The 25,667-nt window shown below is 32.9% G+C and overlaps 1 protein-coding gene across 1 annotated transcript; it reads right to left on the bottom strand.

Moving 5' to 3' along the window:
- Window positions 1-250: 250 nt before the first annotated feature.
- On the bottom strand, window positions 251-20,421 carry LOC143062682 (uncharacterized). Its single transcript, XM_076234423.1, has 3 exons — window positions 20,259-20,421; window positions 6,053-6,119; window positions 251-4,641 (listed from the first exon to the last, which is right to left on the bottom strand). The coding sequence occupies exon 3, from the start codon at window positions 4,625-4,627 to the stop codon at window positions 374-376; it is 4,254 nt and encodes a 1,417-aa protein (XP_076090538.1). The 5' UTR covers window positions 4,628-4,641; window positions 6,053-6,119; window positions 20,259-20,421; the 3' UTR covers window positions 251-373.
- Between the last annotated feature and the right edge of the window lie 5,246 nt (window positions 20,422-25,667).

Below are 25,667 nucleotides of genomic sequence, written 5' to 3'. Positions count from 1 at the left end.
TAATTGGACTGTCACAAATTTTAGCTTTCAAATGGAGAAAATTGTATTTATGACTATAAAAACAAGGACTGATAGGCAAATAATTCAAATATTTAAAACATTATTAGTCTAGCTAATCTTATTATATTCTAAAGCAAATGAAAAATTAAGCCTGTTAAAATAATTCTCATATAGAAGGAGCTTTAAGCAGAGATTGTACAGAATATTACAGAAGTTACATATGCAATTGCCATATGTACATTTGGTTCAAAGTAAATCCCCATTCAGACAAATTCCTTTAAACATGCAAGACTTCTATATGACTGAGACATAATTATTCAAATGTATAAGAAAATATAACATAGACATAAATTTCCAAATGTATAAGAAAATATTACATAACAAACAGAATATAAACATCTTCATCATCATTATCCATGTTAGCAACAGTCATATCTACTGATTTGATATTTTTTGGTAGGTATACAACAGTATTGTGCACTTCCTCATCAGGTTTGGGTAAATTTATTTTTGCCTGATAAGGTGGAACAAGTTTTTTTGGAACATTAATAATCTGATGTACTTTAACTAATTTCTTCTCATCTTTATCTTGAGGATCATTTTCATTGTCATTTAATGAATCTCCTTCTTTAAAGGAAGTTAAGTGTTTAAATGCCATCTCAACTTCATTTTGTGTAGCATTTTTTGGTTCTGAGGCTCCAGTAATTATTGATTTATTACCTTGGTCATCTGTTTTAACGGACAATGTACATTTTTTATCAGTCTGAATAACTACATGTTTATTCATAATCATCACATCTTTTGCTGGATTAACTTGTCCAGTAATTTTCCTGCTATTATTTTCGTCAAACCTTTGAAGAATATCTTCTTTTGTCATTTTCATTACTTTTGCATTGGAAGTACTCTCAACATTAATAACCACTTCTTTTGCTACTAAAGATGCATTGATAGTGTCAATTAGTTTTGAGTCTTCCTCTGCCAACTCTTCTACCTGATATAAAAGTTCCTCCCCAGGTAAATGAGCCTCCTTTAAAAGTTCTGATGAGACTTCTGAATCTATCAAAGGGCTCTGGTCTGAATCTGTTTCAAAATTTCTGTTTACACTTCCAAAATGGTGGAGCAACAAAGCATCTTGCTCAGTAACCCCTGCACTATGCAATAATTCAATTTTTCCTTTTTCTTCATTCTCCTTTATAAGAGCTTCCTTGTGAAGTATCACATTTTCTTTTTTAATTTCTTCATCCATATTTGGCGGTAATTTCCCTTTACTTAATAAAGAAAATAGTTTAGAATGGGTAGGATTAATCTTGTTCTCATCTGACAGTTCTTTAGTTACAACTTTTTTCACTGGAGAAAGATATCTCCTTGCTATAAGTACTGTGTCTTCTTGCTTGTCACACTCCAAAAATTTATCCAACTTATTATCTCCAAAATTATTAATTTTAAAATTGATATTCTGATTTTTCAGTTCATCGGGTGAGCGAACTGCCACGGCTACAACTTTTGGAGGAGTAGATTCTCTAGTATCTACTTCACATGCTTCCAATGATTTACAGTTATCCTGCTTCTCTAATTCACTATTGGGATTGGAACTTGTCATGTTAGGTTTAGTTACCTCTGTGAAACAAAATGCGTTCCTTCCCATGGTTGGGTGAAACTGCTTCCTATGTAAAATGGCTTTCTGTCTTGAATAGAAAAGTATACCACAGAAGTTGCAGTTTAATGCAGTTAACTGATGTGCATCGTAGACATGTTTCGCTAACTGTGATGCTTTGCATTTCGTGGCACCACAATGTTCACATATATACAATTTATCTGAAGTTCCTGCCGTCTCATTACTGCTTTGTACACTTCGACTTTTTCCAATTTGGCTACTAAATAGCTTCATTTTAGGTTTATTAGCACTTTGTTTTTGATGTCTTTTTCTACTTTTTGGGCTACTAGATGGTTTCACTTCCATTTCGTTACCGATTTGACAACTCTCCATTTCTTCAATGTTTTTCAAGGAACTCTTCTTTATTGGTGATTTTCCCAAGTTCTCTTCAATAAATGAAATAGCTTCTTCTGTCTTTATTTCTTGAGCTTTGAAATTCTTTTTCTCTTCCAGACACTTAATTTCAAATGAGACAAATTCATCGTCATGCATGGTTTCTTCAATCCCATGCATTCTTTCCATATGTTTCCTCAAGCCCCTTGAAGTTGCCAAATTTTTGCCACAAAAATAACAATCATTTTTTGCAGTGTGGCACACATTTATGTGATCTTGAAGTTCCTTTGTATATCCAAATCTTTTTTCACATAAATAGCACTGGTACCGCATTGCAAAAATAGAAGAATCCCTATGATATTTTTCCATGTGATTTCTTAAACCACGTTTTGATTTGATTTTTTTGCAGCAAATGCTGCATTCTTGAGGATTTTGTGTATGACAAATCTGAGTGTGATTTTTTAAGTCTCGTGATAATGGAAATCCTTTGTTACAGTGTTTACAAAAAAAATTCTTCCCATTTATATGTTTTCTGTAGGCATGGTAGTTTAAATTTAAAACAGATGAGAAAACCATTCCACATTTTTTACAAATACACTTGTCTCCATTTTTGATAACATAGTCTGCAGGGATTAAGCTATAAAATGAATTTGAAACTGACTTATCTATTGATAGATATTTCTTCTCTTGTGAATCTTTATCAGTATCCTCCATTATTATGTAGTCATGATCAGATGATTTCTTAAGTTCGTCTTTATTTTGATGTTTAGACACCTTGATATTATGAACTCGCTCCATATGTCGTCTCAGATCACCCTCCAATCCAAACATGATGCCACAAGTTTTACATTTAATTGATTTTTCATAGTGAATTCGCTGAACATGACGTTTCAAAAGTGAAGAGTTTCGAAAAATTCTTCCACATTCTTTACAAACAGATGCATGAGGATATATAAAAGATCTCCCATGTTCACACATATAGTTCCCAAACTGAAATAATTTCTTACAAACAAAGCATTTAATGTTCTCAACATCCTTTCCTTTGATGTTAGCCTTAAGTACTGTCTGTCTAGCTACTTTGAATTTACGCTGCAGAGCCAGGAATTTGTTTCTTTTTTCATTCATGATCATGTTAAGCTTTTCAAGAATTGTTTTCTTATTTTCAGCAACATCTTTTTCAAGTGTTGTAAAAGATGGTTTTTTACTAACACTTCCAGTGGTTAATTCATCATTATGAATCTCATTTTGCCCTGTATATTCATTGTTTAATCCATCATTATCACTATCATTTTGCCCTGTAAATTCTTTGCTTATTTCATCATTAGCACTCTCATTGTTGAGTTTGTCTTGTATAAAAGTTTCAGCAGGATTGTCTTGTTGTTTTTGCTTAGAATCAACAGATTTGCATTCTTCGTTTTTTGTACTTATATCACCTGAAGTTATTTCCACAGGTTTTTGAGAAGTGTGGTCAGTGATAATTTCTTGGCGTTTGGATGTATCCTCTATTTTTTTCTGCCTAGTTGAAAGATGTCTTTTTTGTACAGCATATTCAGTAGTATTTTCTACTTTTTTTGGCATGGTGTAGGCAGTTGCAGTTTCTTGTTGTTTCTGTTTAGTGTCATTTGTTGAACTTTCTGATTTTTCATTGATTGCAGGATCAGTTTTGTTTTCCTGTTGTTTTTGTCTAGCAGGGCGAGTTGGTCTATCATTTGCGTTCTTTTTAGAATTTTCGACCACTTCCATAGCACAAGTTTCCTTGATTAAATTACCACTTTTGGACTCTGTATCACGTTTTTGAAGGAAGCGCTTCATTTGCAAATCTGTTCCTTCAGAGCTTATCGCCATTTTCATTTTTGCTGAACAAACTTTCTTCCTGCCACTTGTACGTATAGGTGTTGTTTCAGGCTCTTTTGTTACCTGTGTATCACTAACTTGTAGCTTAATTCTTTTAGCAGGAGAATTTTCCTCTTTTTCAACATTTTTAGTTTTGCGGGTTAAAATTGTCTTCTCTTTTTCATCAGTATGTGATGGTGTTGTTACCTTCTTCTGTTTTCCTTTTCCTTTGCCATGTTTGCCATCATTGATAGAAGTTGAGTGCTTTTTATCATTATTACTGCTGTGTTTTGTTGTTCCAATTATTTTTTCTTGAGGAACAAGATCATGCATCAAATTATCCGTACCGGTCTGTTTCTGTCCTTTCTGACATGATTCTTTTTCACTGCTCCCATTTTTATCCAGAAATTTTGACTTTTTACCAGACTGCCCAGATGCCTCTAAAACTTTTGCAGAAGGAACTATTTTTCTTCCACTTCTTCTTGTTTGAAATGATTCTGATGGAATTTTGTGTTCTGCATGTGTTCTCATTGTATTGTGTTTTGGTGTGATTTCTTGTATTTTTTCATCAGATTCTGACTTTCTTGTGTCAGGTAAAGAATCAAGTTTTTTAGTCTGATTTTGCATTTCAATATTACTATTGTGTCCATCTACAGTTTCTGTATCAGTATAGTGTTTCCCTTGGGTATGCTTTTCAATTTCATTTGAAGTTAATTTTCGAACCTTAATTTTAGCGTCTAAAAAATCCTTGTAGACATCATGGAATTCCTTCTTTTGACCTAATGACTTCTGCTGGTTTTCCTCCATAAATATTCTTTTTTCTAAAAAAAAAATTAAAATGAGACAACTTATTAGTTTATCTTTACTCATTACATCGTTTAATTCTATTAATTCAATCCTGATATATTATTTCACGAATAAACATAAACAATATGGGCAAAAATCTGTGTGACAACAAATGTGGTTTTCTTACAAAATGACACCAAAGACATACTAAAATCTTATCATCATTATATCAACAAACAGTCAAATAGCCTGATTGCAATAGTTATACAAGGAGCTGTCAGAGCAACAGCAAACCTGATTTTTTTAACATCTATTTGTGTCAGGCATTTTTCAATATCACAAGGACCTTAACTCCTGAACGTTAAAAGTTACAATCCTCGATATTGAACTAGACCTCCATTTTGTCATTAATAATTACAACACATTAAAATTTGAAAAGCTTTGGTTAAACAGTACATGAGTAATAGTATGGACACAATAGGAAAGACCCTTTTTCAAACTCCCATGAACCACAACTCCTGAATGGTGAAAGTGAAAATCGTCTATAATAAACTTCACCTACATATGCATGTTGTCATCACCAGTAAAAATATTATATACTATAATTTATAAATCTTTGTTGATTGGTTCAAAAGTAATTCATGTAATTACACCGAAACTGTTGGCAGGTACCTGACTGCCGGCTCTACTTCATCAACTAAACATGTTTAATAACTTTAAATTTTTCATTCAGTAAATCCAGTTAAAAATGCAAAAAATCTGAAAAAATACCATTCATTTTAAAAGTAATAAATAAAATGAGGAATAGACATCATAGATTAAAAATGTCTTGTTATTAGTAGATCTACTCTTGCTGTAGATTGGTCAATTTCATTGCCTACAGCTTCTCTCTATCTATAAAAGTTTTCAAAGTTATACATGCACAAATGTTAAAATTGGGTAAAATATTCATTACAGGATATAATCCTTTAACAATTTCACTGGGGATTTAAGATCTCTTGAAATAAGGGTGGAACATGAGCCACTTATCATTTTGCAATATTAAATTTTATTTACGGTCTAATTTTGAAATTTATAAGGCGATGAATACTATTTGAACGAGGCAATATGGTCAACAACCACAGCTAGGTTTTTGCTCACATATGAGAAATGATTTCAACTAGACAAGATTTAATTCACTGAAGGTTTCAGAGAAAAACATTTTTTTGAAAAAATCAGGAACAACAGATTAAGCCTTTGGCTGTTATCTGCTCTTTGGTCGGGTTGTTGTCTCTTTGACACATTCCCCATTTCCATTCTCAATTTTATTTTTATGATGGCATATGCTCTATGACCTTCAATCTAATTTACTCTAAAAAAAAAAAAAATTGTCCACTGATGTATGTGGGGTTTGATAACATTTACCAGGTATTTTGTTTTGTCTTTTTTTAACTTGTTATTGCTTACCTGAATTCTCTGCTGACTTATATATCCTTTGTCTTTCACCTTTAAGATTTTTTCCAAATGGATAATTCTGTAAATAAAAATATATATCAAATATAGAAAAATGTCATGCATTACAAAAAAATTCATACTTTCACTTGTTATGTGTGATCTGGGAACATCATATCCATATATATGTTCCTGGTTTGAAAATGTCAAGTCTGTGTACTTTTACTTTTCATACTTCATACATTTAATGTACTTGAAAAATGTGGTCTTTTACTTTTCGTACAAAATATTGCGATACTGTCAAGTCTGTGTACTTTTTATTTTCATACAATGTTGTGTGATACTGTCAAGTCTGTGTACTTTTACTTTTCATACTTGTGAAATTCTGTCATCTTAGTACTTTTACTTTTCATACTTCATACAATTTATGTACTTGTATTTTACTGTAAATCTGTGACTTTTACTTTTCATACAAGTTTGTGTGATACTGTCAAGTCTGTGTACTTTTACTTTTCATACAAGTTTGTGTGATACTGTCAATTCTGTGTACTTTTACTTTAGATACAAGTTTGTGATACTGTCAAGTCTGTGTACTTTTACTTTTCATACAAGTTTGTGTGATACTGTCAATTCTGTGTACTTTTACTTTTGATACAAGTTTGTGATACTGTCAATTCTGTGTACATTTACTTTTGATACAAGTTTGTGATACTGTCAATTCTGTGTACTTTTACTTTTGATACAAGTTTGTGTGATACTGTCAAGTCTGTGTACTTTTACTTTTGATACAAGTTTGCGTGATATTGTCAAGTCTGTGTACTTTTACTTTTGATACAAGTTTGTGTGATACTGTCAATTCTGTGTACATTTACTTTTGATACAAGTTTGTGATACTGTCAATTCTGTGTACTTTTACTTTTGATACAAATTTGTGTGATACTGTCAATTCTGTGTACATTTACTTTTGATACAAGTTTGTGATACTGTCAATTCTGTGTACTTTTACTTTTGATACAAGTTTGTGTGATACTGTCAAGTCTGTGTACATTTACTTTTGATACAATTTTGTGTGATACTGTCAATTCTGTGTACTTTTACTTTTGATACAAGTTTGTGTGATACTGTCAAGTCTGTGTACTTTTACTTTTGATACAAGTTTGTGTGATATTGTCAAGTCTGTGTACTTTTACTTTTGATACAAGTTTGTGTGATACTGTCAATTCTGTGTACATTTACTTTTGATACAAGTTTGTGATACTGTCAATTCTGTGTACTTTTACTTTTGATACAAGTTTGTGTGATACTGTCAATTCTGTGTACATTTACTTTTGATACAAGTTTGTGATACTGTCAATTCTGTGTACTTTTACTTTTGATACAAGTTTGTGTGATACTGTCAAGTCTGTGTACATTTACTTTTGATACAAGTTTGTGTGATACTGTCAATTCTGTGTACTTTTACTTTTGATACAAGTTTGTGTGATACTGTCAAGTCTGTGTCCTTTTACTTTTGATACAAGTTTGTGATACTGTCAATTCTGTGTACTTTTACTTTTGATACAAGTTTGTGATACTGTCAATTCTGTGTACTTTTACTTTTGATACAAGTTTGTGTGATACTGTCAAGTCTGTGTACTTTTATTTTTCATACTTGTGTAATACTGTTTGTGTACTTTAACTTTTCATACTTGTGTAATACTGTAAAGTCTGTGTTCTTAAACTTTTCATACTTGTGTGATACTGTCATGTCTGCATACTTTTAGTGTGCACTTTTACTTTTCATATTTCATACATTTAATGTACTTGAAGTATGTGTTCTTTTACTTTTCATACAAAATTTTGCGATACTGTCAAGTCTGACTCTGTGTACTTTTACTTTTCATACTTGTGAGATACAGTAAAGTCTGTGTACTTTTACTTTTGATACAAGATTTTGCGATACTGTCAAGTCTGTGTACTTTTACTTTTGATACAAGTTTGTGTGATACTGTCAAGTCTGTGTACTTTTACTTTTGATACAAGTTTGTGTGATATTGTCAATTCTGTGTACTTTTACTTTTGATACAAGTTTGTGTGATACTGTCAATTCTGTGTACTTTTACTTTTGATACAAGTTTGTGTGATACTGTAAATTCTGTGTACTTTTACTTTTGATACAAGTTTGTGATGCTGTCAAGTCTGTGTACAAGTTTGTGTGATACAGTCAATTCTGTGTACTTTTAATGTTGATACAAGTTTGTGTGATACTGTTAATTCTGTGTACTTTTACTTTTGATACAAGTTTGTGTGATACTGTCAAGTCTGTGTACTTTTACTTTTGATACAAGTTTGTGTGATATTGTCAAGTCTGTGTACTTTTACTTTTGATACAAGTTTGTGTGATACTGTTAATTCTGTGTACTTTTACTTTTGATACAAGTTTGTGTGATACCGTCAAGTCTGTGTACTTTTACTTTTGATACAAGTTTGTGTGATATTGTCAAGTCTGTGTACTTTTACTTTTGATACAAGTTTGTGTGATACTGTTAATTCTGTGTACTTTTACTTTTGATACAAGTTTGTGAGATACTGTCAAGTCTGTGTACTTTTACTTTTGATACAAGTTTGAGATACTGTCAAGTCTGTGTACTTTTACTTTTGATACAAGTTTGTGTGATATTGTCAATTCTGTGTACTTTTACTTTTGATACAAGTTTGTGTGATACTGTAAAGTCTGGGTACATTTACTTTCTTTTCATACTTGCAGTCAGGGGTACTACTTGTACAAGCTATTTTTATTTACTTGAAGAAATTAAAAAAAATATACACATATAAGTTAATTATAATGTTTAAATAATCTCCCTTTAATTTTCTCAAAAATTTACTTTTATAAGGGAGCTACCATTTGATTTTTATGGGGGGGGGGGGGGGGGGCTAGGATGAAAAATTTTGTCCTGCTTTTTTTTTTTAGTTGTAATCCCTGTCCTGCCTTTTTATTTTTTACTCTATTTGGTCCTGCCTTTTTTTTTTACTAGTTTATCCTGACTTTTTTTACACAAATTGTCATCCTGCCTTTTTTTTTAACCAAGTTGCTCATCCTGCCTTTTTTTTTACTCAAAACTCCTGTCCTGCCTATTTTTTTCAAATTTCATCCTAGCCCCCCCCCCCCCCCCCATAAAAATCAAATGGTAGCTCCCTAAGTAAATTTTTCTTACTATCATACAAAAATTCTCAAGTTTTGAGATGTAATATCACACCTTTAATAATTTTTCCAGGTTAGCTTATATGTTATTATTAGAGTTCAATGTTACATCTCATTAATTCAACAAAGAAACTGATTGTGCAAAGATCTTAAGTATTTGCAGCAATGCCTTCAAAAATTGAGCTTTGGGGGCTTGTAAATGAGCAGTGTTCTGAAGATAACAGACAAATGGGACTTTTATTGTCCATGAAATTACACTTAAATAATTAGTAAAGACATCTGCACAGGGTAGATAATTCAAAATTATATTAGAGGAAAGAAGTCCCAAAAATTCAATAAAAAAAGATAGGATGCCTTCTATCGTATATAAATAAAATTCACTTGTATAAGTACCCTACAAATTTACTTATATAAGTATATTAATATTACTTCTTCAAGTGTTGTACAAGTAGTACCCCTGACTGACTTGTGAGATACTGTCAATTCTGTGTACTTTTACTTTTGATACAAGTTTGTGATACTGTCAATTCTGTGTACTTTTACTTTTGATACAAGTTTGTGATACTGTCAAGTCTGTATACTTTTACTTTTGATACAAGTTTGTGATACTGTCAATAATTCTGTGTACTTTTACTTTTGATACAAGTTTGTGTGATATTGTCAAGTCTGTGTACTTTTACTTTTGATACAAGTTTGTGTAATACTGTCAATTCTGTGTACTTTTACTTTTGATACAAGTTTGTGTGATATTGTCAAGTCTGTGTACTTTTACTTTTGATACAAGTTTGTGTAATACTGTCAATTCTGTGTACTTTTACTTTTGATACAAGATTTACAAGATACTGTCAAGTCTGTGTACTTTTACTTTTGATACAAGTTTGTGATACTGTCAATTCTGTGTACTTTTACTTTTGATACAATTTTGTGTGATACTGTCAATTCTGTGTACTTTTACTTTTGATACAAGTTTGTGTGATACTGTAAATTCTGTGTACTTTTACTTTTGATACAAGTTTGTGATACTGTCAAGTCTGTGTACAAGTTTGTGTGATACTGTCAATTCTGCGTACTTTTACTTTTGATACAAGTTTGTGATACTGTCAATTCTGTGTACTTTTACTTTTGATACAAGTTTGTGTGATATTGTCAAGTCTGTGTACTTTTACTTTTGATACAAGTTTGTGTGATACTGTCAATTCTGTGAACTTTTACTTTTGATACAAGATTTACAAGATACTGTCAAGTCTGTGTACTTTTACTTTTGATACAAGTTTGTGATACTGTCAATTCTGTGTACTTTTACTTTTGATACAATTTTGTGTGATACTGTCAATTCTGTGTACTTTTACTTTTGATACAAGTTTGTGTGATACTGTAAATTCTGTGTACTTTTACTTTTGATACAAGTTTGTGATACTGTCAAGTCTGTGTACAAGTTTGTGTGATACTGTCAATTCTGCGTACTTTTACTTTTGATACAAGTTTGTGATACTGTCAATTCTGTGTACTTTTACTTTTGATACAAGTTTGTGTGATATTGTCAAGTCTGTGTACTTTTACTTTTGATACAAGTTTGTGTGATACTGTCAATTCTGTGAACTTTTACTTTTGATACAAGATTTACAAGATACTGTCAAGTCTGTGTATTTTTACTTTTGATATAAGTTTGTGATACTGTAAATTCTGTGTACTTTTACTTTTGATACAAGTTTGTGTGATACTGTCAAGTCTGTGTACTTTTACTTTTGATACAAGTTTGTGTGATACTGTCAATTCTGTGTACTTTTACTTTTGATACAAGTTTGTGTGATACTGTCAAGTCTGTGTACTTTTACTTTTGATACAAGTTTGTGTGATACTGTCAATTCTGTGTACTTTTACTTTTGATACAAGTTTGTGTGATATTGTCAAGTCTGTGTACTTTTACTTTTGATACAAGTTTGTGTAATACTGTCAATTCTGTGTACTTTTACTTCTGATACAAGTTTGTGATACTGTCAATTCTGTGTACTTTTACTTTTGATACAAGTTTGTGTAATACTGTCAATTCTGTGTACTTTACTTCTGATACAAGTTTGTGATACTGTCAATTCTGTGTACTTTTACTTTTGATACAAGATTTACAAGTTACTGTCAAGTCTGTGTACTTTTACTTTTGATACAAGTTTGTGATACTGTCAATTCTGTGTACTTTTACTTTTGATACAATTTTGTGTGATACTGTCAATTCTGTGTACTTTTACTTTTGATACAAGTTTGTGTGATACTGTAAATTCTGTGTACTTTTACTTTTGATACAAGTTTGTGATACTGTCAAGTCTGTGTACAAGTTTGTGTGATACTGTCAATTCTGCGTACTTTTACTTTTGATACAAGTTTGTGATACTGTCAATTCTGTGTACTTTTACTTTTGATACAAGTTTGTGTGATATTGTCAAGTCTGTGTACTTTTACTTTTGATACAAGTTTGTGTGATACTGTCAATTCTGTGAACTTTTACTTTTGATACAAGATTTACAAGATACTGTCAAGTCTGTGTACTTTTACTTTTGATACAAGTTTGTGATACTGTCAATTCTGTGTACTTTTACTTTTGATACAATTTTGTGTGATACTGTCAATTCTGTGTACTTTTACTTTTGATACAAGTTTGTGTGATACTGTAAATTCTGTGTACTTTTACTTTTGATACAAGTTTGTGATACTGTCAAGTCTGTGTACAAGTTTGTGTGATACTGTCAATTCTGCGTACTTTTACTTTTGATACAAGTTTGTGATACTGTCAATTCTGTGTACTTTTACTTTTGATACAAGTTTGTGTGATATTGTCAAGTCTGTGTACTTTTACTTTTGATACAAGTTTGTGTGATACTGTCAATTCTGTGAACTTTTACTTTTGATACAAGATTTACAAGATACTGTCAAGTCTGTGTATTTTTACTTTTGATATAAGTTTGTGATACTGTAAATTCTGTGTACTTTTACTTTTGATACAAGTTTGTGTGATACTGTCAAGTCTGTGTACTTTTACTTTTGATACAAGTTTGTGTGATACTGTCAATTCTGTGTACTTTTACTTTTGATACAAGTTTGTGTGATACTGTCAAGTCTGTGTACTTTTACTTTTGATACAAGTTTGTGTGATACTGTCAATTCTGTGTACTTTTACTTTTGATACAAGTTTGTGTGATATTGTCAAGTCTGTGTACTTTTACTTTTGATACAAGTTTGTGTAATACTGTCAATTCTGTGTACTTTTACTTCTGATACAAGTTTGTGATACTGTCAATTCTGTGTACTTTTACTTTTGATACAAGTTTGTGTAATACTGTCAATTCTGTGTACTTTACTTCTGATACAAGTTTGTGATACTGTCAATTCTGTGTACTTTTACTTTTGATACAAGATTTACAAGTTACTGTCAAGTCTGTGTACTTTTACTTTTGATACAAGTTTGTGATACTGTCAATTCTGTGTACTTTTACTTTTGATACAATTTTGTGTGATACTGTCAATTCTGTGTACTTTTACTTTTGATACAAGTTTGTGATACTGTAGTCTGTGTACAAGTTTGTGTGATACTGTCAATTCTGCGTACTTTTACTTTTGATACAAGTTTGTGATACTGTCAATTCTGTGTACTTTTACTTTTGATACAAGTTTGTGATACTGTCAAGTCTGTGTACAAGTTTGTGTGATACTGTCAATTCTGCGTACTTTTACTTTTGATACAAGTTTGTGATACTGTCAATTCTGTGTACTTTTACTTTTGATACAAGTTTGTGTGATACTGTCAAGTCTGTCTACTTTTACTTTTGATACAAGTTTGTGTGATACTGTCAATTCTGTGTACTTTTACTTTTGATACAAGTTTGTGTGATATTGTCAAGTCTGTGTACTTTTACTTTTGATACAAGTTTGTGTGATACTGTCAATTCTGTGAACTTTTACTTTTGATACAAGATTTACAAGATACTGTCAAGTCTGTGTATTTTTACTTTTGATAGAAGTTTGTGATACTGTAAAGTCTGTGTACTTTTACTTTTGATACAAGTTTGTGTGATACTGTCAAGTCTGTGTACTTTTACTTTTGATACAAGTTTGTGTGATACTGTCAATTCTGTGTACTTTTACTTTTGATACAAGTTTGTGTGATACTGTCAAGTCTGTGTACTTTTACTTTTGATACAAGTTTGTGTGATACTGTCAATTCTGTGTACTTTTACTTTTGATACAAGTTTGTGTGATATTGTCAAGTCTGTGTACTTTTACTTTTGATACAAGTTTGTGTAATACTGTCAATTCTGTGTACTTTTACTTCTGATACAAGTTTGTGTGATACTGTCAAGTCTGTGTACTTTTACTTTTGATACAAGTTTGTGTGATACTGTCAATTCTGTGTACTTTTACTTTTGATACAAGTTTGTGTGATACTGTCAAGTCTGTGTACTTTTACTTTTGATACAAGTTTGTGTGATACTGTCAATTCTGTGTACTTTTACTTTTGATACAAGTTTGTGTGATATTGTCAAGTCTGTGTACTTTTACTTTTGATACAAGTTTGTGTAATACTGTCAATTCTGTGTACTTTTACTTCTGATACAAGTTTGTGATACTGTCAATTCTGTGTACTTTTACTTTTGATACAAGTTTGTGTAATACTGTCAATTCTGTGTACTTTTACTTTTGATACAAGTTTGTGATACTGTCAATTCTGTGTACTTTTACTTTTGATACAAGATTTACAAGATACTGTCAAGTCTGTGTACTTTTACTTTTGATACAAGTTTGTGATACTGTCAATTCTGTGTACTTTTACTTTTGATACAAGTTTGTGTGATACTGTCAAGTCTGTGTACTTTTACTTTTGATACAAGTTTGCGTGATATTGTCAAGTCTGTGTACTTTTACTTTTGATACAAGTTTGTGTCATACTGTCAATTCTGTGTACTTTTACTTTTGATACAAGTTTGTGATACTGTAGTCTGTGTACAAGTTTGTGTGATACTGTCAATTCTGCGTACTTTTACTTTTGATACAAGTTTGTGATACTGTCAATTCTGTGTACTTTTACTTTTGATACAATTTTGTGTGATACTGTCAATTCTGTGTACTTTTACTTTTGATACAAGTTTGTGATACTGTCAAGTCTGTGTACAAGTTTGTGTGATACTGTCAATTCTGCGTACTTTTACTTTTGATACAAGTTTGTGATACTGTCAATTCTGTGTACTTTTACTTTTGATACAAGTTTGTGTGATACTGTCAAGTCTGTCTACTTTTACTTTTGATACAAGTTTGTGTGATACTGTCAATTCTGTGTACTTTTACTTTTGATACAAGTTTGTGTGATATTGTCAAGTCTGTGTACTTTTACTTTTGATACAAGTTTGTGTGATACTGTCAATTCTGTGAACTTTTACTTTTGATACAAGATTTACAAGATACTGTCAAGTCTGTGTATTTTTACTTTTGATAGAAGTTTGTGATACTGTAAAGTCTGTGTACTTTTACTTTTGATACAAGTTTGTGTGATACTGTCAATTCTGTGTACTTTTACTTTTGATACAAGTTTGTGTGATACTGTCAAGTCTGTGTACTTTTACTTTTGATACAAGTTTGTGTGATACTGTCAATTCTGTGTACTTTTACTTTTGATACAAGTTTGTGTGATATTGTCAAGTCTGTGTACTTTTACTTTTGATACAAGTTTGTGTAATACTGTCAATTCTGTGTACTTTTACTTCTGATACAAGTTTGTGATACTGTCAATTCTGTGTACTTTTACTTTTGATACAAGTTTGTGTGATATTGTCAAGTCTGTGTACTTTTACTGTTGATACAAGATTTACAAGATACTGTCAAGTCTGTGTACTTTTACTTTTGATACAAGTTTGTGTGATACTGTCAATTCTGTGTACTTTTACTTTTGATACAAGTTTGTGTGATATTGTCAAGTCTGTGTACTTTTACTGTTGATACAAGTTTGTGTGATACTGTCAAGTCTGTGTACTTTTAATGTTGATACAAGTTTTTGTGATACTGTCAAGTCTGTGTACTTTTACTTTTGATACAAGTTTGTGTGATATTATCAAGTCTGTGTACTTTTACTTTCATACTTATGTGATACTGTCAGTTATGTTTTCTTTTTTCTTTTCATACTTGTGTGCAGGATTTCCACTTGCGGTCGCCATTTTCGCATTTTGTGAAAAAAATAATAATTGTGGAGATTAAAATTCAACATTTGCCAAAGGATTGGGCGAAAGAAATATATATAACGATTTAATTTCATCCATTTTGATTATTTACTTTGTTTTGGGTTTCTCAGACTTTACCTGATCAGACAATACTCGGAATTGACCTTCGGCTCGTTAAGATTTGGACAGAAAATCAATAATCAGCTGATTGCCTTTTATAACAGAAGGCAACAAAAGCTGGACTAATTAATAAAGGTGTTGATTGTATTGTTTAACAAAATGATATGGTTAAATTAGCTCCGTCACATGCCACATGAAGGATCATTTATTAACCGCTTTGCAACACTCCTGTTTGACACAAACTTTTCTCCTCTCCTTTTTAAATTAAGATGGTCCGGAGAGGAAAACTGTTGTTAAGATGAAAAATATTCATATCAAGAAAAATATCCTGACTTAAAACTTTATCCTTTGACTTTGAAATAGATAATTTATTTGAGAGTGTCATTTTGTTAAAGTCGTTTTGGCGACGCACGAGTTTCAAGCATAGTTTACATCTCAACTTTTTCATTTAGGATGGTTGGGAAAAGAAAATGGTCCTTATGAAGGAATATATTCAACAGGTTGGGAACAACCACTCAAATGAGAGATAACCCTTCAATGTAAATGACTATACCTTTGATGAGGGATCAATTTAAAGTGATACAAAATGTGTTTTGTTATGGTTGTAAAAAACACTTTTTAACAGAAAAGGGCACATATTCATATTATTTGAAGAAACTTTTCCCAAAAACTATACATCTATCTAGTATTATATGGTTAAAACATGTCCAAGAATTTTGTGTTATTCAGTTAAAAGTAAGTGTACTCCTCTTTTGGGAAATTTGTTCCAACTATAATGAATTTCCCCCCTTTAAGTTATAAAAAAAGCCAAGTTTTTTTTAAAGTAAATGTTAAGTGTTTATTCATTAAAATGTGGACAAAAAAATTAATTTAAGAGAACAATCATAGATGGCAATGGGGCAAACTAATATATAAATTTTTTTTGAGGGGAGGAAAGAAGGAAAATTTCAAACAAACAATACATGTATATTCATGTTACTTAATGGCGAATAGAATAATAAAGAGGCGAAAAATATATCATTGTATATTGTTTTGGCGAAAGAGATGTGGAAAAAAATAATTGACCCATGGGAAACCCTGCTTGTGTGATTCTGTCAAGTCTGTGTACTTTTACTTTTCATACTTGTGTAATACTGTTATCTGTGTACTTTTACTTTTCATACTTCATACTTCATACAATTTATGTACTTGTGTGATACTGTCAAGTCTGTGTACTTTTACTTTTCATACTAAGTTTTGTGATACAGTAAAGTCTATGTATTTTTACTTTTCATACTAAGTTTTGTGATACTGTCAGGTCTGTGTACTTTTACTTTTTATACTTGTGAGATCCTGTCAACTCTGTGTACTTTTACAGTGCTGTGATGAGAATTTTTTAATGCATATTATATTCTTTTTACTTATTTATATTTAAGACAAAGAGTTCTTAAAACTGTTCTAAATCAATTCTAGCCGTAGAACTGATCAAATCAGTTATAATTGTAGAACTGTTCTAGTTGTAGAACTGACCAATTATTTTGGTCAGTTCTACATTTGTAGGTAGAACTGTCTTAAACTGTTCTAAATTTTCTAGGGTATATAGAACTGTCAGGATCAGGTAGTACTGACCAAATCAGTTCTAGGTAAGAACTGTTCTAGCTAGAACTTTCTAAAAGGTCACTGTGTCAGGATGACAGTTCTACATACTGTTCTTACACAATTATCCTGACAGATTCTGACATATTTCAGATTCTCATAGATAATTTTCAGAAATTGATAAATAATGGCTATCATGTCTATCTTACTTAAAAACATTAGAAAAAAAAGCAAACATTCTGTGAGTATTGCATGGCAGTACATAGTCCCCTACTGGATGAAAATTCATTGTATTGGAACAAAATTCTGACTTTACCTATATTAAACTTGCCATGGTCAGTCAGGGGTACTACTTGTACAAGTTATCTTTATTCTACACGAAGAAGTAAATATTTATATACGTATTAAGTAAATGATATGGTGTTTTGTTTCTAATGTTTGAATAATCTCCCCTTAATTTTCTTAAAATTTACTTGTAATTGGGAAATCGGTAATCTTTGTTTTACAATCCCCAAAATTCCCAAGTTTTGAGATGTAAAACCATGCCTTTAACAATTTTTCTCAGGGTAGCACAGTCGCCCCGTACTGGTTTACCAAATCATTTGATTTACTCCTGCCAAATCCCCCACTTATTAAAATAGGTTAAATTCTGATGAATATACAATCAAGGTATGCCAAATTCCCCCACTTAAAATGAAAAAAACCCAACTTGTGATACTAATAAAATATAAAAAAAACACCATGAACAGCAAGTTGTACCATGAAGTCAATAAAATTGACTTCAAAGAAATGCTGACATATCTGCTTTATTTCAAACAAAAGAAAAGAATTTAAAAAAAAAACCAAGTACATGTATTTCTAAGGTTTTCACAAGTTTTCATCTACCTCATACATGTCATAAGTGGGGCGAGTTTGCAGACCTATATTCAATTAGATTGCCTCATGTTTCATAAGTGGGGCTAGTTAGCACGAAAAAATTCATTCAGTTATAATTATTCTATTTTTCATTTAAATGAGGTGTGTTGGCAGACCTTTAATACATACAGAGGGATTTTAATCCTTTTATATACATGTACATGTAACACTTATAAGTGGGGAGAGTTGGTTAACAAGAGTGGGGGATTTTTTAAAAGATGGGGCGAGCTGGTGAAAATGTGGGATGATTTGGTGTGGTGCAATTTGCCAGTGGGGCGAGTTGTCCTGGATTCATTCAAACCATACATGAATTATCATATAATTTTTTTTTTATCATTCTGTTTTCACTTCATTGTCATTGTGGTCCCTATAGTAGAGGGGAAGGAGAGGGGTAAGGGAGACAGGGAGAAAGGGGGTAGGAGAAAGGAGAAAGGGGGTGGGAGAAAGGAGAGGAAGGCTGGGAAAAAGGAGAAAAAGTTGGAGAAAGGAGAAAAAATAAAATATCTCTCCTTTTAAATTTTTTTCTAATATTTCAAGAAAAAATATCTCAAAAGGAGATGTTTTATTCTAATGGGAGAAAGGAGAACGGGGTAGGAGAAAGGAGAAGATGGGTGGGAGAAGGGAGAAGGGTACTCCCCTGTCCTCCCCCTCATAGTACACAATATGTACATTTGTACATGTACAAATGTATATGTATCCTAAAATAACTGTAACGTTTGTGGGTCATCGTAAATTCCCCTTTTTCTATTTTTAGATACTATATATAACTATAGTTGTCCGGTCACTTTTTCGCGGGGATCGTTTATCTCGTGCTTGAACTCAATGTCCAGACTTGGATATTTAAACCTCGTCAGGGCAGTATTTCTTTAGATTGGGTAAAACTTTCGTACTGGTAAGTTGTACTTTAAATTTCAATTTATTTTGTATTTCGATGTTTGACTTAAATGTTTATTTCTTTACATTTGATATATTTCTTTTCGGTCTCGTAGTCAAACAGTTCTAAAATGTTAAATTTACGTTTCCGTTCCAGAATAAATAGAGGGAATTGTACACTAGCTTGATATTTTATGATTTCGGGTTTATAAAGAGATGGGTTTCATTTTGATAGCGATATTTAGACAGAGTGTTAATCCGAGGGATATTTTGGAGTAACGGTCGTCAATCTACGGGATTGTTCGTGCCTAATTACTCGGAAATAGAATTTTGTATGATCGCATGTTTTGGTTTTGGATCTTGAACTGGTCAATTTTACTGAAAAACGTTTTTCAGACATTGCTCTGGTTGGATTGAAAACTAAACGGGAAATGCGATGGGTTTTTTTACTGGATCGATTTTTGTTCCCTAGTCAGAGAATAATGAGATTCATGATCTAGACTAACAAAGTCGGTGGGAACCAGTGGGTATAATTATTTTGTCTCGGAAGGTTGACGTCACAACTTGATTGATTGGATTATAATTTAGTTAAAAACGAATAGTGTACAGCTCTCAATATTTTAAGTAAACGGACACTTCAAATTCTAGTATCATTTTATTTTATTCAATTAGATAGCACTAAGGCCAAACGCTTCTTTGAAATGGTTAAATTGTATGGGTATTTTTCACCGCATTGTTTGTCCAAAAAGGGGAAGTTCGAAAGTGTATTGAAATTCTAAATTGATATTTTTTGCCCTGGAGATACCGCGATATGATTTATGTATTTATGTTGTCTTTGTCTATTAAATATGAAACTGTTTTATGAATTTTGGTCATTTGTTATATGAGCAAATACATTGCTTGGCAAATCGTCATCACTGGTCATTTTTAGGTTTCTTATTCTTGTCATTATTGAATTTACTGTTTCGTTGTATTGTCAGTATGCTGTCAGAAGTCCTGGAGCGAAAGCACAGGCCGAACCCTCTCTACCAGTAACGTAAATGGTTGAGCTAGCAGGGTTTAATGTCATGAGACAGATTATGAATGAGAATACGTTTACACACGAAAACCCATTTACGTTGCATAACCATTCTTTCCCCCATTATTCATTAATGTTTCCCCGTCTCTGCAAACTAGAAACCAATGGTAAGACTAAAATGTTACAATATAATCGTTAACTTCATGTGTATTTCTATATTTCTGGGGTAATTATTACTCGTGTGTCAATGAAAAATTATGTGTGCCCTACTTTCCTGTCGTTACCCTCCCTACGATAAATTGCTCTGTTTCGATATTGTTGTATATGGACACATGGTCTTACCAGTGATTGTTTGTCTTGTCTGTAATAAACATGGTATATTTAAAAGACTACAGCATGATTTTAACTTAAAATGTTCACAAATTAAGGCAGATTGGGCAATTTCAATGTCCTTTCCCCGCTTGCAAATGGCTGTAAAAGCGTTTCCACCTTACTTCCGGTATGCGGATATCACCAAATACCTACACAAATTAGTATATTAAGGGGACGACCATTTCATATTCTGTGATAGTGGAGAGGGGCATGAAAATAGGTATAGGATTGGTTATATATTTTTATGGACTAAAAGGACAGATTATTTATGGTGGGTCTCATTGGGGTCTAAGCGTGACGCGGGATTGCCGTTTTTTTGTAAGCGTGACACGTGAAAGTCAAATTATTGTGCCGGGAAAATGGGAAATGACGTCTAGCAGGACATGGGAAATTACAAAAAAATGAGAATTGCTTAGGTACATAGTGTAAGCGGGATACGGGAATCTGACAAAACAGTAAGCGGGATCCGGGATCAGAACCCCCCAATGAGACCCCCTTTATGTTGAAGCTTGATTTTTCATTTTCATTAAAACAAGAGATTGATTATTTATTTTCACAATTTAATATCATATGATAATTATATCTGGCCGAGTTCACTTTACTTTACTTACTCGGGTTTCAACAAAACGATTTTACTTGAACCACTCGAGTTAACCCTAGGAAATTTAGTTCCAGCCCTCACCGGCCAAGTTCGGATGCCATGGATATCTAGAGTAGATTGGATTGACATGGTCATATATAACACCTGTTATGATTGGATATATATAGCTTTCCCGCCATTAGAACTCAATGAGACCTGGGTTGTGGCAGGGTTACTAGAGATCGACTCGATATCTCGGATGTTATGACGTCGATCCAATCAAATTTGAATGGAAACATATTCAGAGTAGGGGCCTTGTACTTCCGGTAATCTAGAGTCCTTACTCTTCAAAATTATTTACCGTTCATATGGAACTATAGTCAGAACTCGAGTTCCATCCGAACTTGGCTTTCGAGTCAGGGTTAAACTCGAGAAACTCTTGAAAGACGTCAAACCAATGAGAATATTTTATTTTGTTATGCTTGGTCGGGGCCTTACCCTAGAGTTACTTAGAGTTGTTCCGAATATCAACTCTAGTGCGTTCACGTGATAATATATTAACTCTGAAGTCGATTGAAGAGTTTCAAGTGAACTGAGTAATGAATAAAAAAAACCAGAGTAGGTGTGTTCGAATATCTATTTTTTTTACTAAAAGTACTTGACAACAGTCTTTTAAGATGGATATTGAAAATGCATATCTTCAAAAAAAAAAAATTGTGTGTGATAACTAGGGTTTATAGTCTTCAGGGGCAGATCAAGCCACTTTGAAAAGGGGGGTTCCCAACCCAGAGTAAAGGGGGATTCCAACTATATTCTCCCATTCAAATGCATTTATCGTCCAAAAAAAGGGGGGTTCCAACCCCCGGAACCCTCCCCCTGGATCAGTCACTGGTCTTCAACTACCGAAAATTTCTAGTCGTGTCCTTCCACGAAATATTTAATTAGATTTTTTTTAAATGTTTATGAATTTTCGAAAATTCCACCTGACAACCGATCAGACAATAGTTCTAGGTTGCATCAATGCAGACAAGATCATTAACTGATGATCATCATTGTCATTAGCTAGTAGATACATTTGTCTTTTAAAATACATCTAACATATAAGGATCGTAATGGTGCTATGTGGATAAATTTATCGGTTTGCAAGAGCAAAATGGGCAGCGCGTCATCGTTCCCAACAATGGCTTAAATTCCATTTTTACGATTGTGAAAATGAACTGCCGGTGTTATATAGCCATTCTTCCCCCATGCCAGTTTTCCCCCGGGGGAAAAACTGGCATGAACCAATTCTTCTCCTGGGGAAATTTTGGATCATTGCCATTCTTCCCCCGCGAAATTTTGCAATACGTATACATATTGTCACTTTTCCCCCATGCCAAAATTTCCCCCATAGAATAGATTTCACTATACCGGTAGTATTTATATCAGTCTGAAAATCAAACCCAACAGAGTTGGATTTAGATTTTTATGCTGACAAATAGTTTTTGTCAATGTCGACATGGTCATCAGCCTGTCTATGTGTCCACTCGTCTGTATGTATTTTCCCCAGTTTTTTTTTCAAGTAGTCCTAATTAGTCGGTTTACATTCTCAAAAGGATATGTGTTCTATTTCCAAAAGTCCGTTTACATTTTCATCGGTATGTCTATGTGTCTACTTGTCTGTCTGCATGTTTAACAGTCTGAGTTCATATTCACCGGTCCGTCTATGTCAATATTATGTCTACAGGTCCAACCGTCTGTTTCCGTGTTGACTTATCTATCTACATGTTTACAAGTCAGTTCACGTTTACACCAGTACTAGTGTGCCTACATCTCTACTAGTCTGGGCATGTGTCCACCAGTCTGTCTACCAGTCGGTCTATATCTCAATCTGTCTGTCTTCATGTTCATCAGTCCGTCTATATTTTTTTTGCCGTCTGTAATTGCATTTTTTTGGTATTATTTTGTCTGATCGTCCGAATCTTCAATATGCTGACATTTACATGCATTCTTTTGACCTGGCAACTTACAACTTACTTTTGTTAATTTTTTTTTTACAAGGTGTATACTCCATACTAATATAATAATCCTTTGAACTGCCAGCAAGTTTCCATACCACATCTTCCTATATCTATAATCATTCTCGGGGAGGTGGGGTGGGGTTGGGGAGTGGGTAGTTAGGGTCCTGATTCGGAAATCCCGAGCTTAAAAACACGAAATCCCGCGGGCCCGAATTTAAATAAATTTAAATCCTGACACCCCGAAATTCGAAAAAAGAGTTCCCGGATCCCGAAAGGGTAAATCCCGAAATCCCGAGCTTAAAAACACCCGAAATATATATCAAATGAATATTGATACGATGAAGGTTTGGTAAACTAATAAAAAAAAGTTACTATTCTTTTATTTTGGATAAATATTTCTAAAATAACATTATATTTCAAGGGGGAAAATTTAGCTTCTCGTCCTATAAGGGGGGGGGGGGGGGGGGGGATTGGCCTGATCCTGGTTTTCTCCCAATCTCACTAAGGGGGGGAAAGATGGATCGATCCAGTTTTTTCCCCCGGAACATTGGCATGGGACACCGGGCGTAATGGGGAGATAATTTTGACGAAGTAGAATCCTGACTGGCTATGCACCTCAGTTATTACCGTGTATATTTAACAGCGTTCAATCATCTCATCACACCTCCAGTACGTTTATCTATTTACCTATTTACCAAATATATTTGCATTCAGGTCTAATCGTAGATGCGTATCAATTTCTGCAAATGCGTAAAAGACATCACCAACGGTTCTTGTTACAATCATGACACCATTTTTGATTGTGATAATTTTTGTTCAAAATCAAGTATGAAGTGCTCACATTTTAAAAATCATTTCAACAATCAGCGGGTTGCCCTCTCGTCAAAGTTGATGTGGTTCCCTGCTTTGTTCATACATAATATAGCCAGCCTTGCTGTTCAGTGTGAGTCAAGGCTCCGTGTTGAAGGCCGTACTTTGACCTATAATGGTTTACTTTTACAAATTGTGTCTTGGATGGGGAGTTGTCTCATCTGAACACATCTTCTTAAATCTATTATATTTAAAGAGTGTTCCTTCCCTCTCCTCAGTGTTCTCGTACTAACAACAAATATTTTGTAAAAAATATTTCCGTTCTATAAAATACAAAATTATTTTCATTTATCTGTGTACATTGTTCTATTTGGCGGCATTTTGTTCAAGGTTATGTTTTTCTTTCCTCTTAAATTGCCGTTTAAAAGAGGGCGAAAGATACCAGAGTGATATTGAACATGTCACCCATTGTTTTATTGATTTTGTATTTACATTATGTCAAAGATTAAATTTATTGTTCAGTGTAAATACATTTGTTTGTGTTAATACGTCTTTTGATTGTAAGCCATTTCAATTGATATATTTTATAGTGTTTCTTCAGTGGCGGATCCAGAGGGGGCGTAGAGGGCGTACGCCCCCTTTGATTGGACTTTTGATTTTGACTTCGTGAACATTACTATTTCCCGTGTACTCTAATATTTATTTGTTTTGCGACAATTCTTTACTTATAAAGATATTTTTTGCTAAAAGTTACTGATTGTCAAAGTCATGTGATTCACTATGATTGAGTTGACCAGTGCGTCGAACAAACGTCACTCAGTCATTTTGAAATTAAAATTAAAGTAATACATTGCTTAGGCTGGGGATGACAATAATAACACCTTCAAAGCGACAAAGGATTGAGCAAGAACGTATTGACTTCTATTTCACTATTCCACCAAACAGAAAGTAATACTCTAGACTATTACACTCGCATGAAAAAAAAAATTTCACAGAAATATTATTTACTTACGAAAACATATTCAACCCCAAACGCCCAGCCTATTTTAAAATAACATGAATTATGATTCCAAGTCTGTATAAGCTCTAGATAGATTTAAAATCTAAGGTACGAACCATTTGATTTGAGGAGGTAGTCTTAGATATTTGCGAGAAAAATTGACTCTGAGTTCTGACCGGGACTGGATTGATGACAATAGTCTTGTCCACTTTTTTGCTATAAGAAACAAAAATTTCCAACAGAATTATTTAGCATAAATGAACATGATGAATCAAAACGGGCGTATTTTTTTTTGTTGTGGCCGGGGTTTGCATGTCTGACCGGAATGTCTGTTTCGCCGAACTGATATGTGTTTACATTTTTCAAGGCCTGACTGAAACCTCCCTGCTGGTTCGGCCTTTATGGCTCCATTTGTCGAACGCAATTCATAAATAATTTGTTGCCATTTCAGACTCATTTGCCACGGCAGCCTTTGGTTGGTTTGGAACCAGTCACTTCCCTTGTTGGGTGAAACATTTTAATCAAACTTTTGGATAAAAATTGTTGTTTGTCTTTCTTAACTCGAGTCGGTCGTATTGTAAATTTCATATAATAGCCCGGTGTATATCTTGTTTACAACAAGAAATCTGCTAGGTTACGCTAACTAAACATACAACAAACGAGAATTTCCATGTCCATTTTTTATTGACAAGACACTGAGTCCCACATCAAATATACTAGTACATAGTTCGTTATAGTTTGAATTTTTTTCAAGTCATTTTTAGGGGTCCGAGTTTTATAATAGCTTGCTACACTTTCGGTGTGAGCCTAGGCTCTGTGTTGAAGACCGTATTTTGACCTATAATGATTTACTTTTATAAATTATGACTTGGATGGAGAGTTGTCTCATTGGTACTCATATCACATGTTATATCTATTTTGGTATTTGTATTTATGTTCGGAATGACATTAAAAAGGCTTTCTCCAATTTCATCTAAAAAAAATAACAA

Source organism: Mytilus galloprovincialis, chromosome 2, assembly GCF_965363235.1.
Source record: "Mytilus galloprovincialis chromosome 2, xbMytGall1.hap1.1, whole genome shotgun sequence".
In the NCBI taxonomy this organism is placed as follows: domain Eukaryota; kingdom Metazoa; phylum Mollusca; class Bivalvia; order Mytilida; family Mytilidae; genus Mytilus; species Mytilus galloprovincialis.
Note: the sequence above shows the minus strand (reverse complement) of the source record. Positions and strands in the feature narration are given on the sequence as shown.

Coding starts and splice junctions, on each gene's coding strand:
- LOC143062682 (XM_076234423.1), bottom strand. CDS start 4,627: ATGGAGGAAAACCAGCAGAAGTCATTAGGTCAAAAGAAGGAATTCCAT.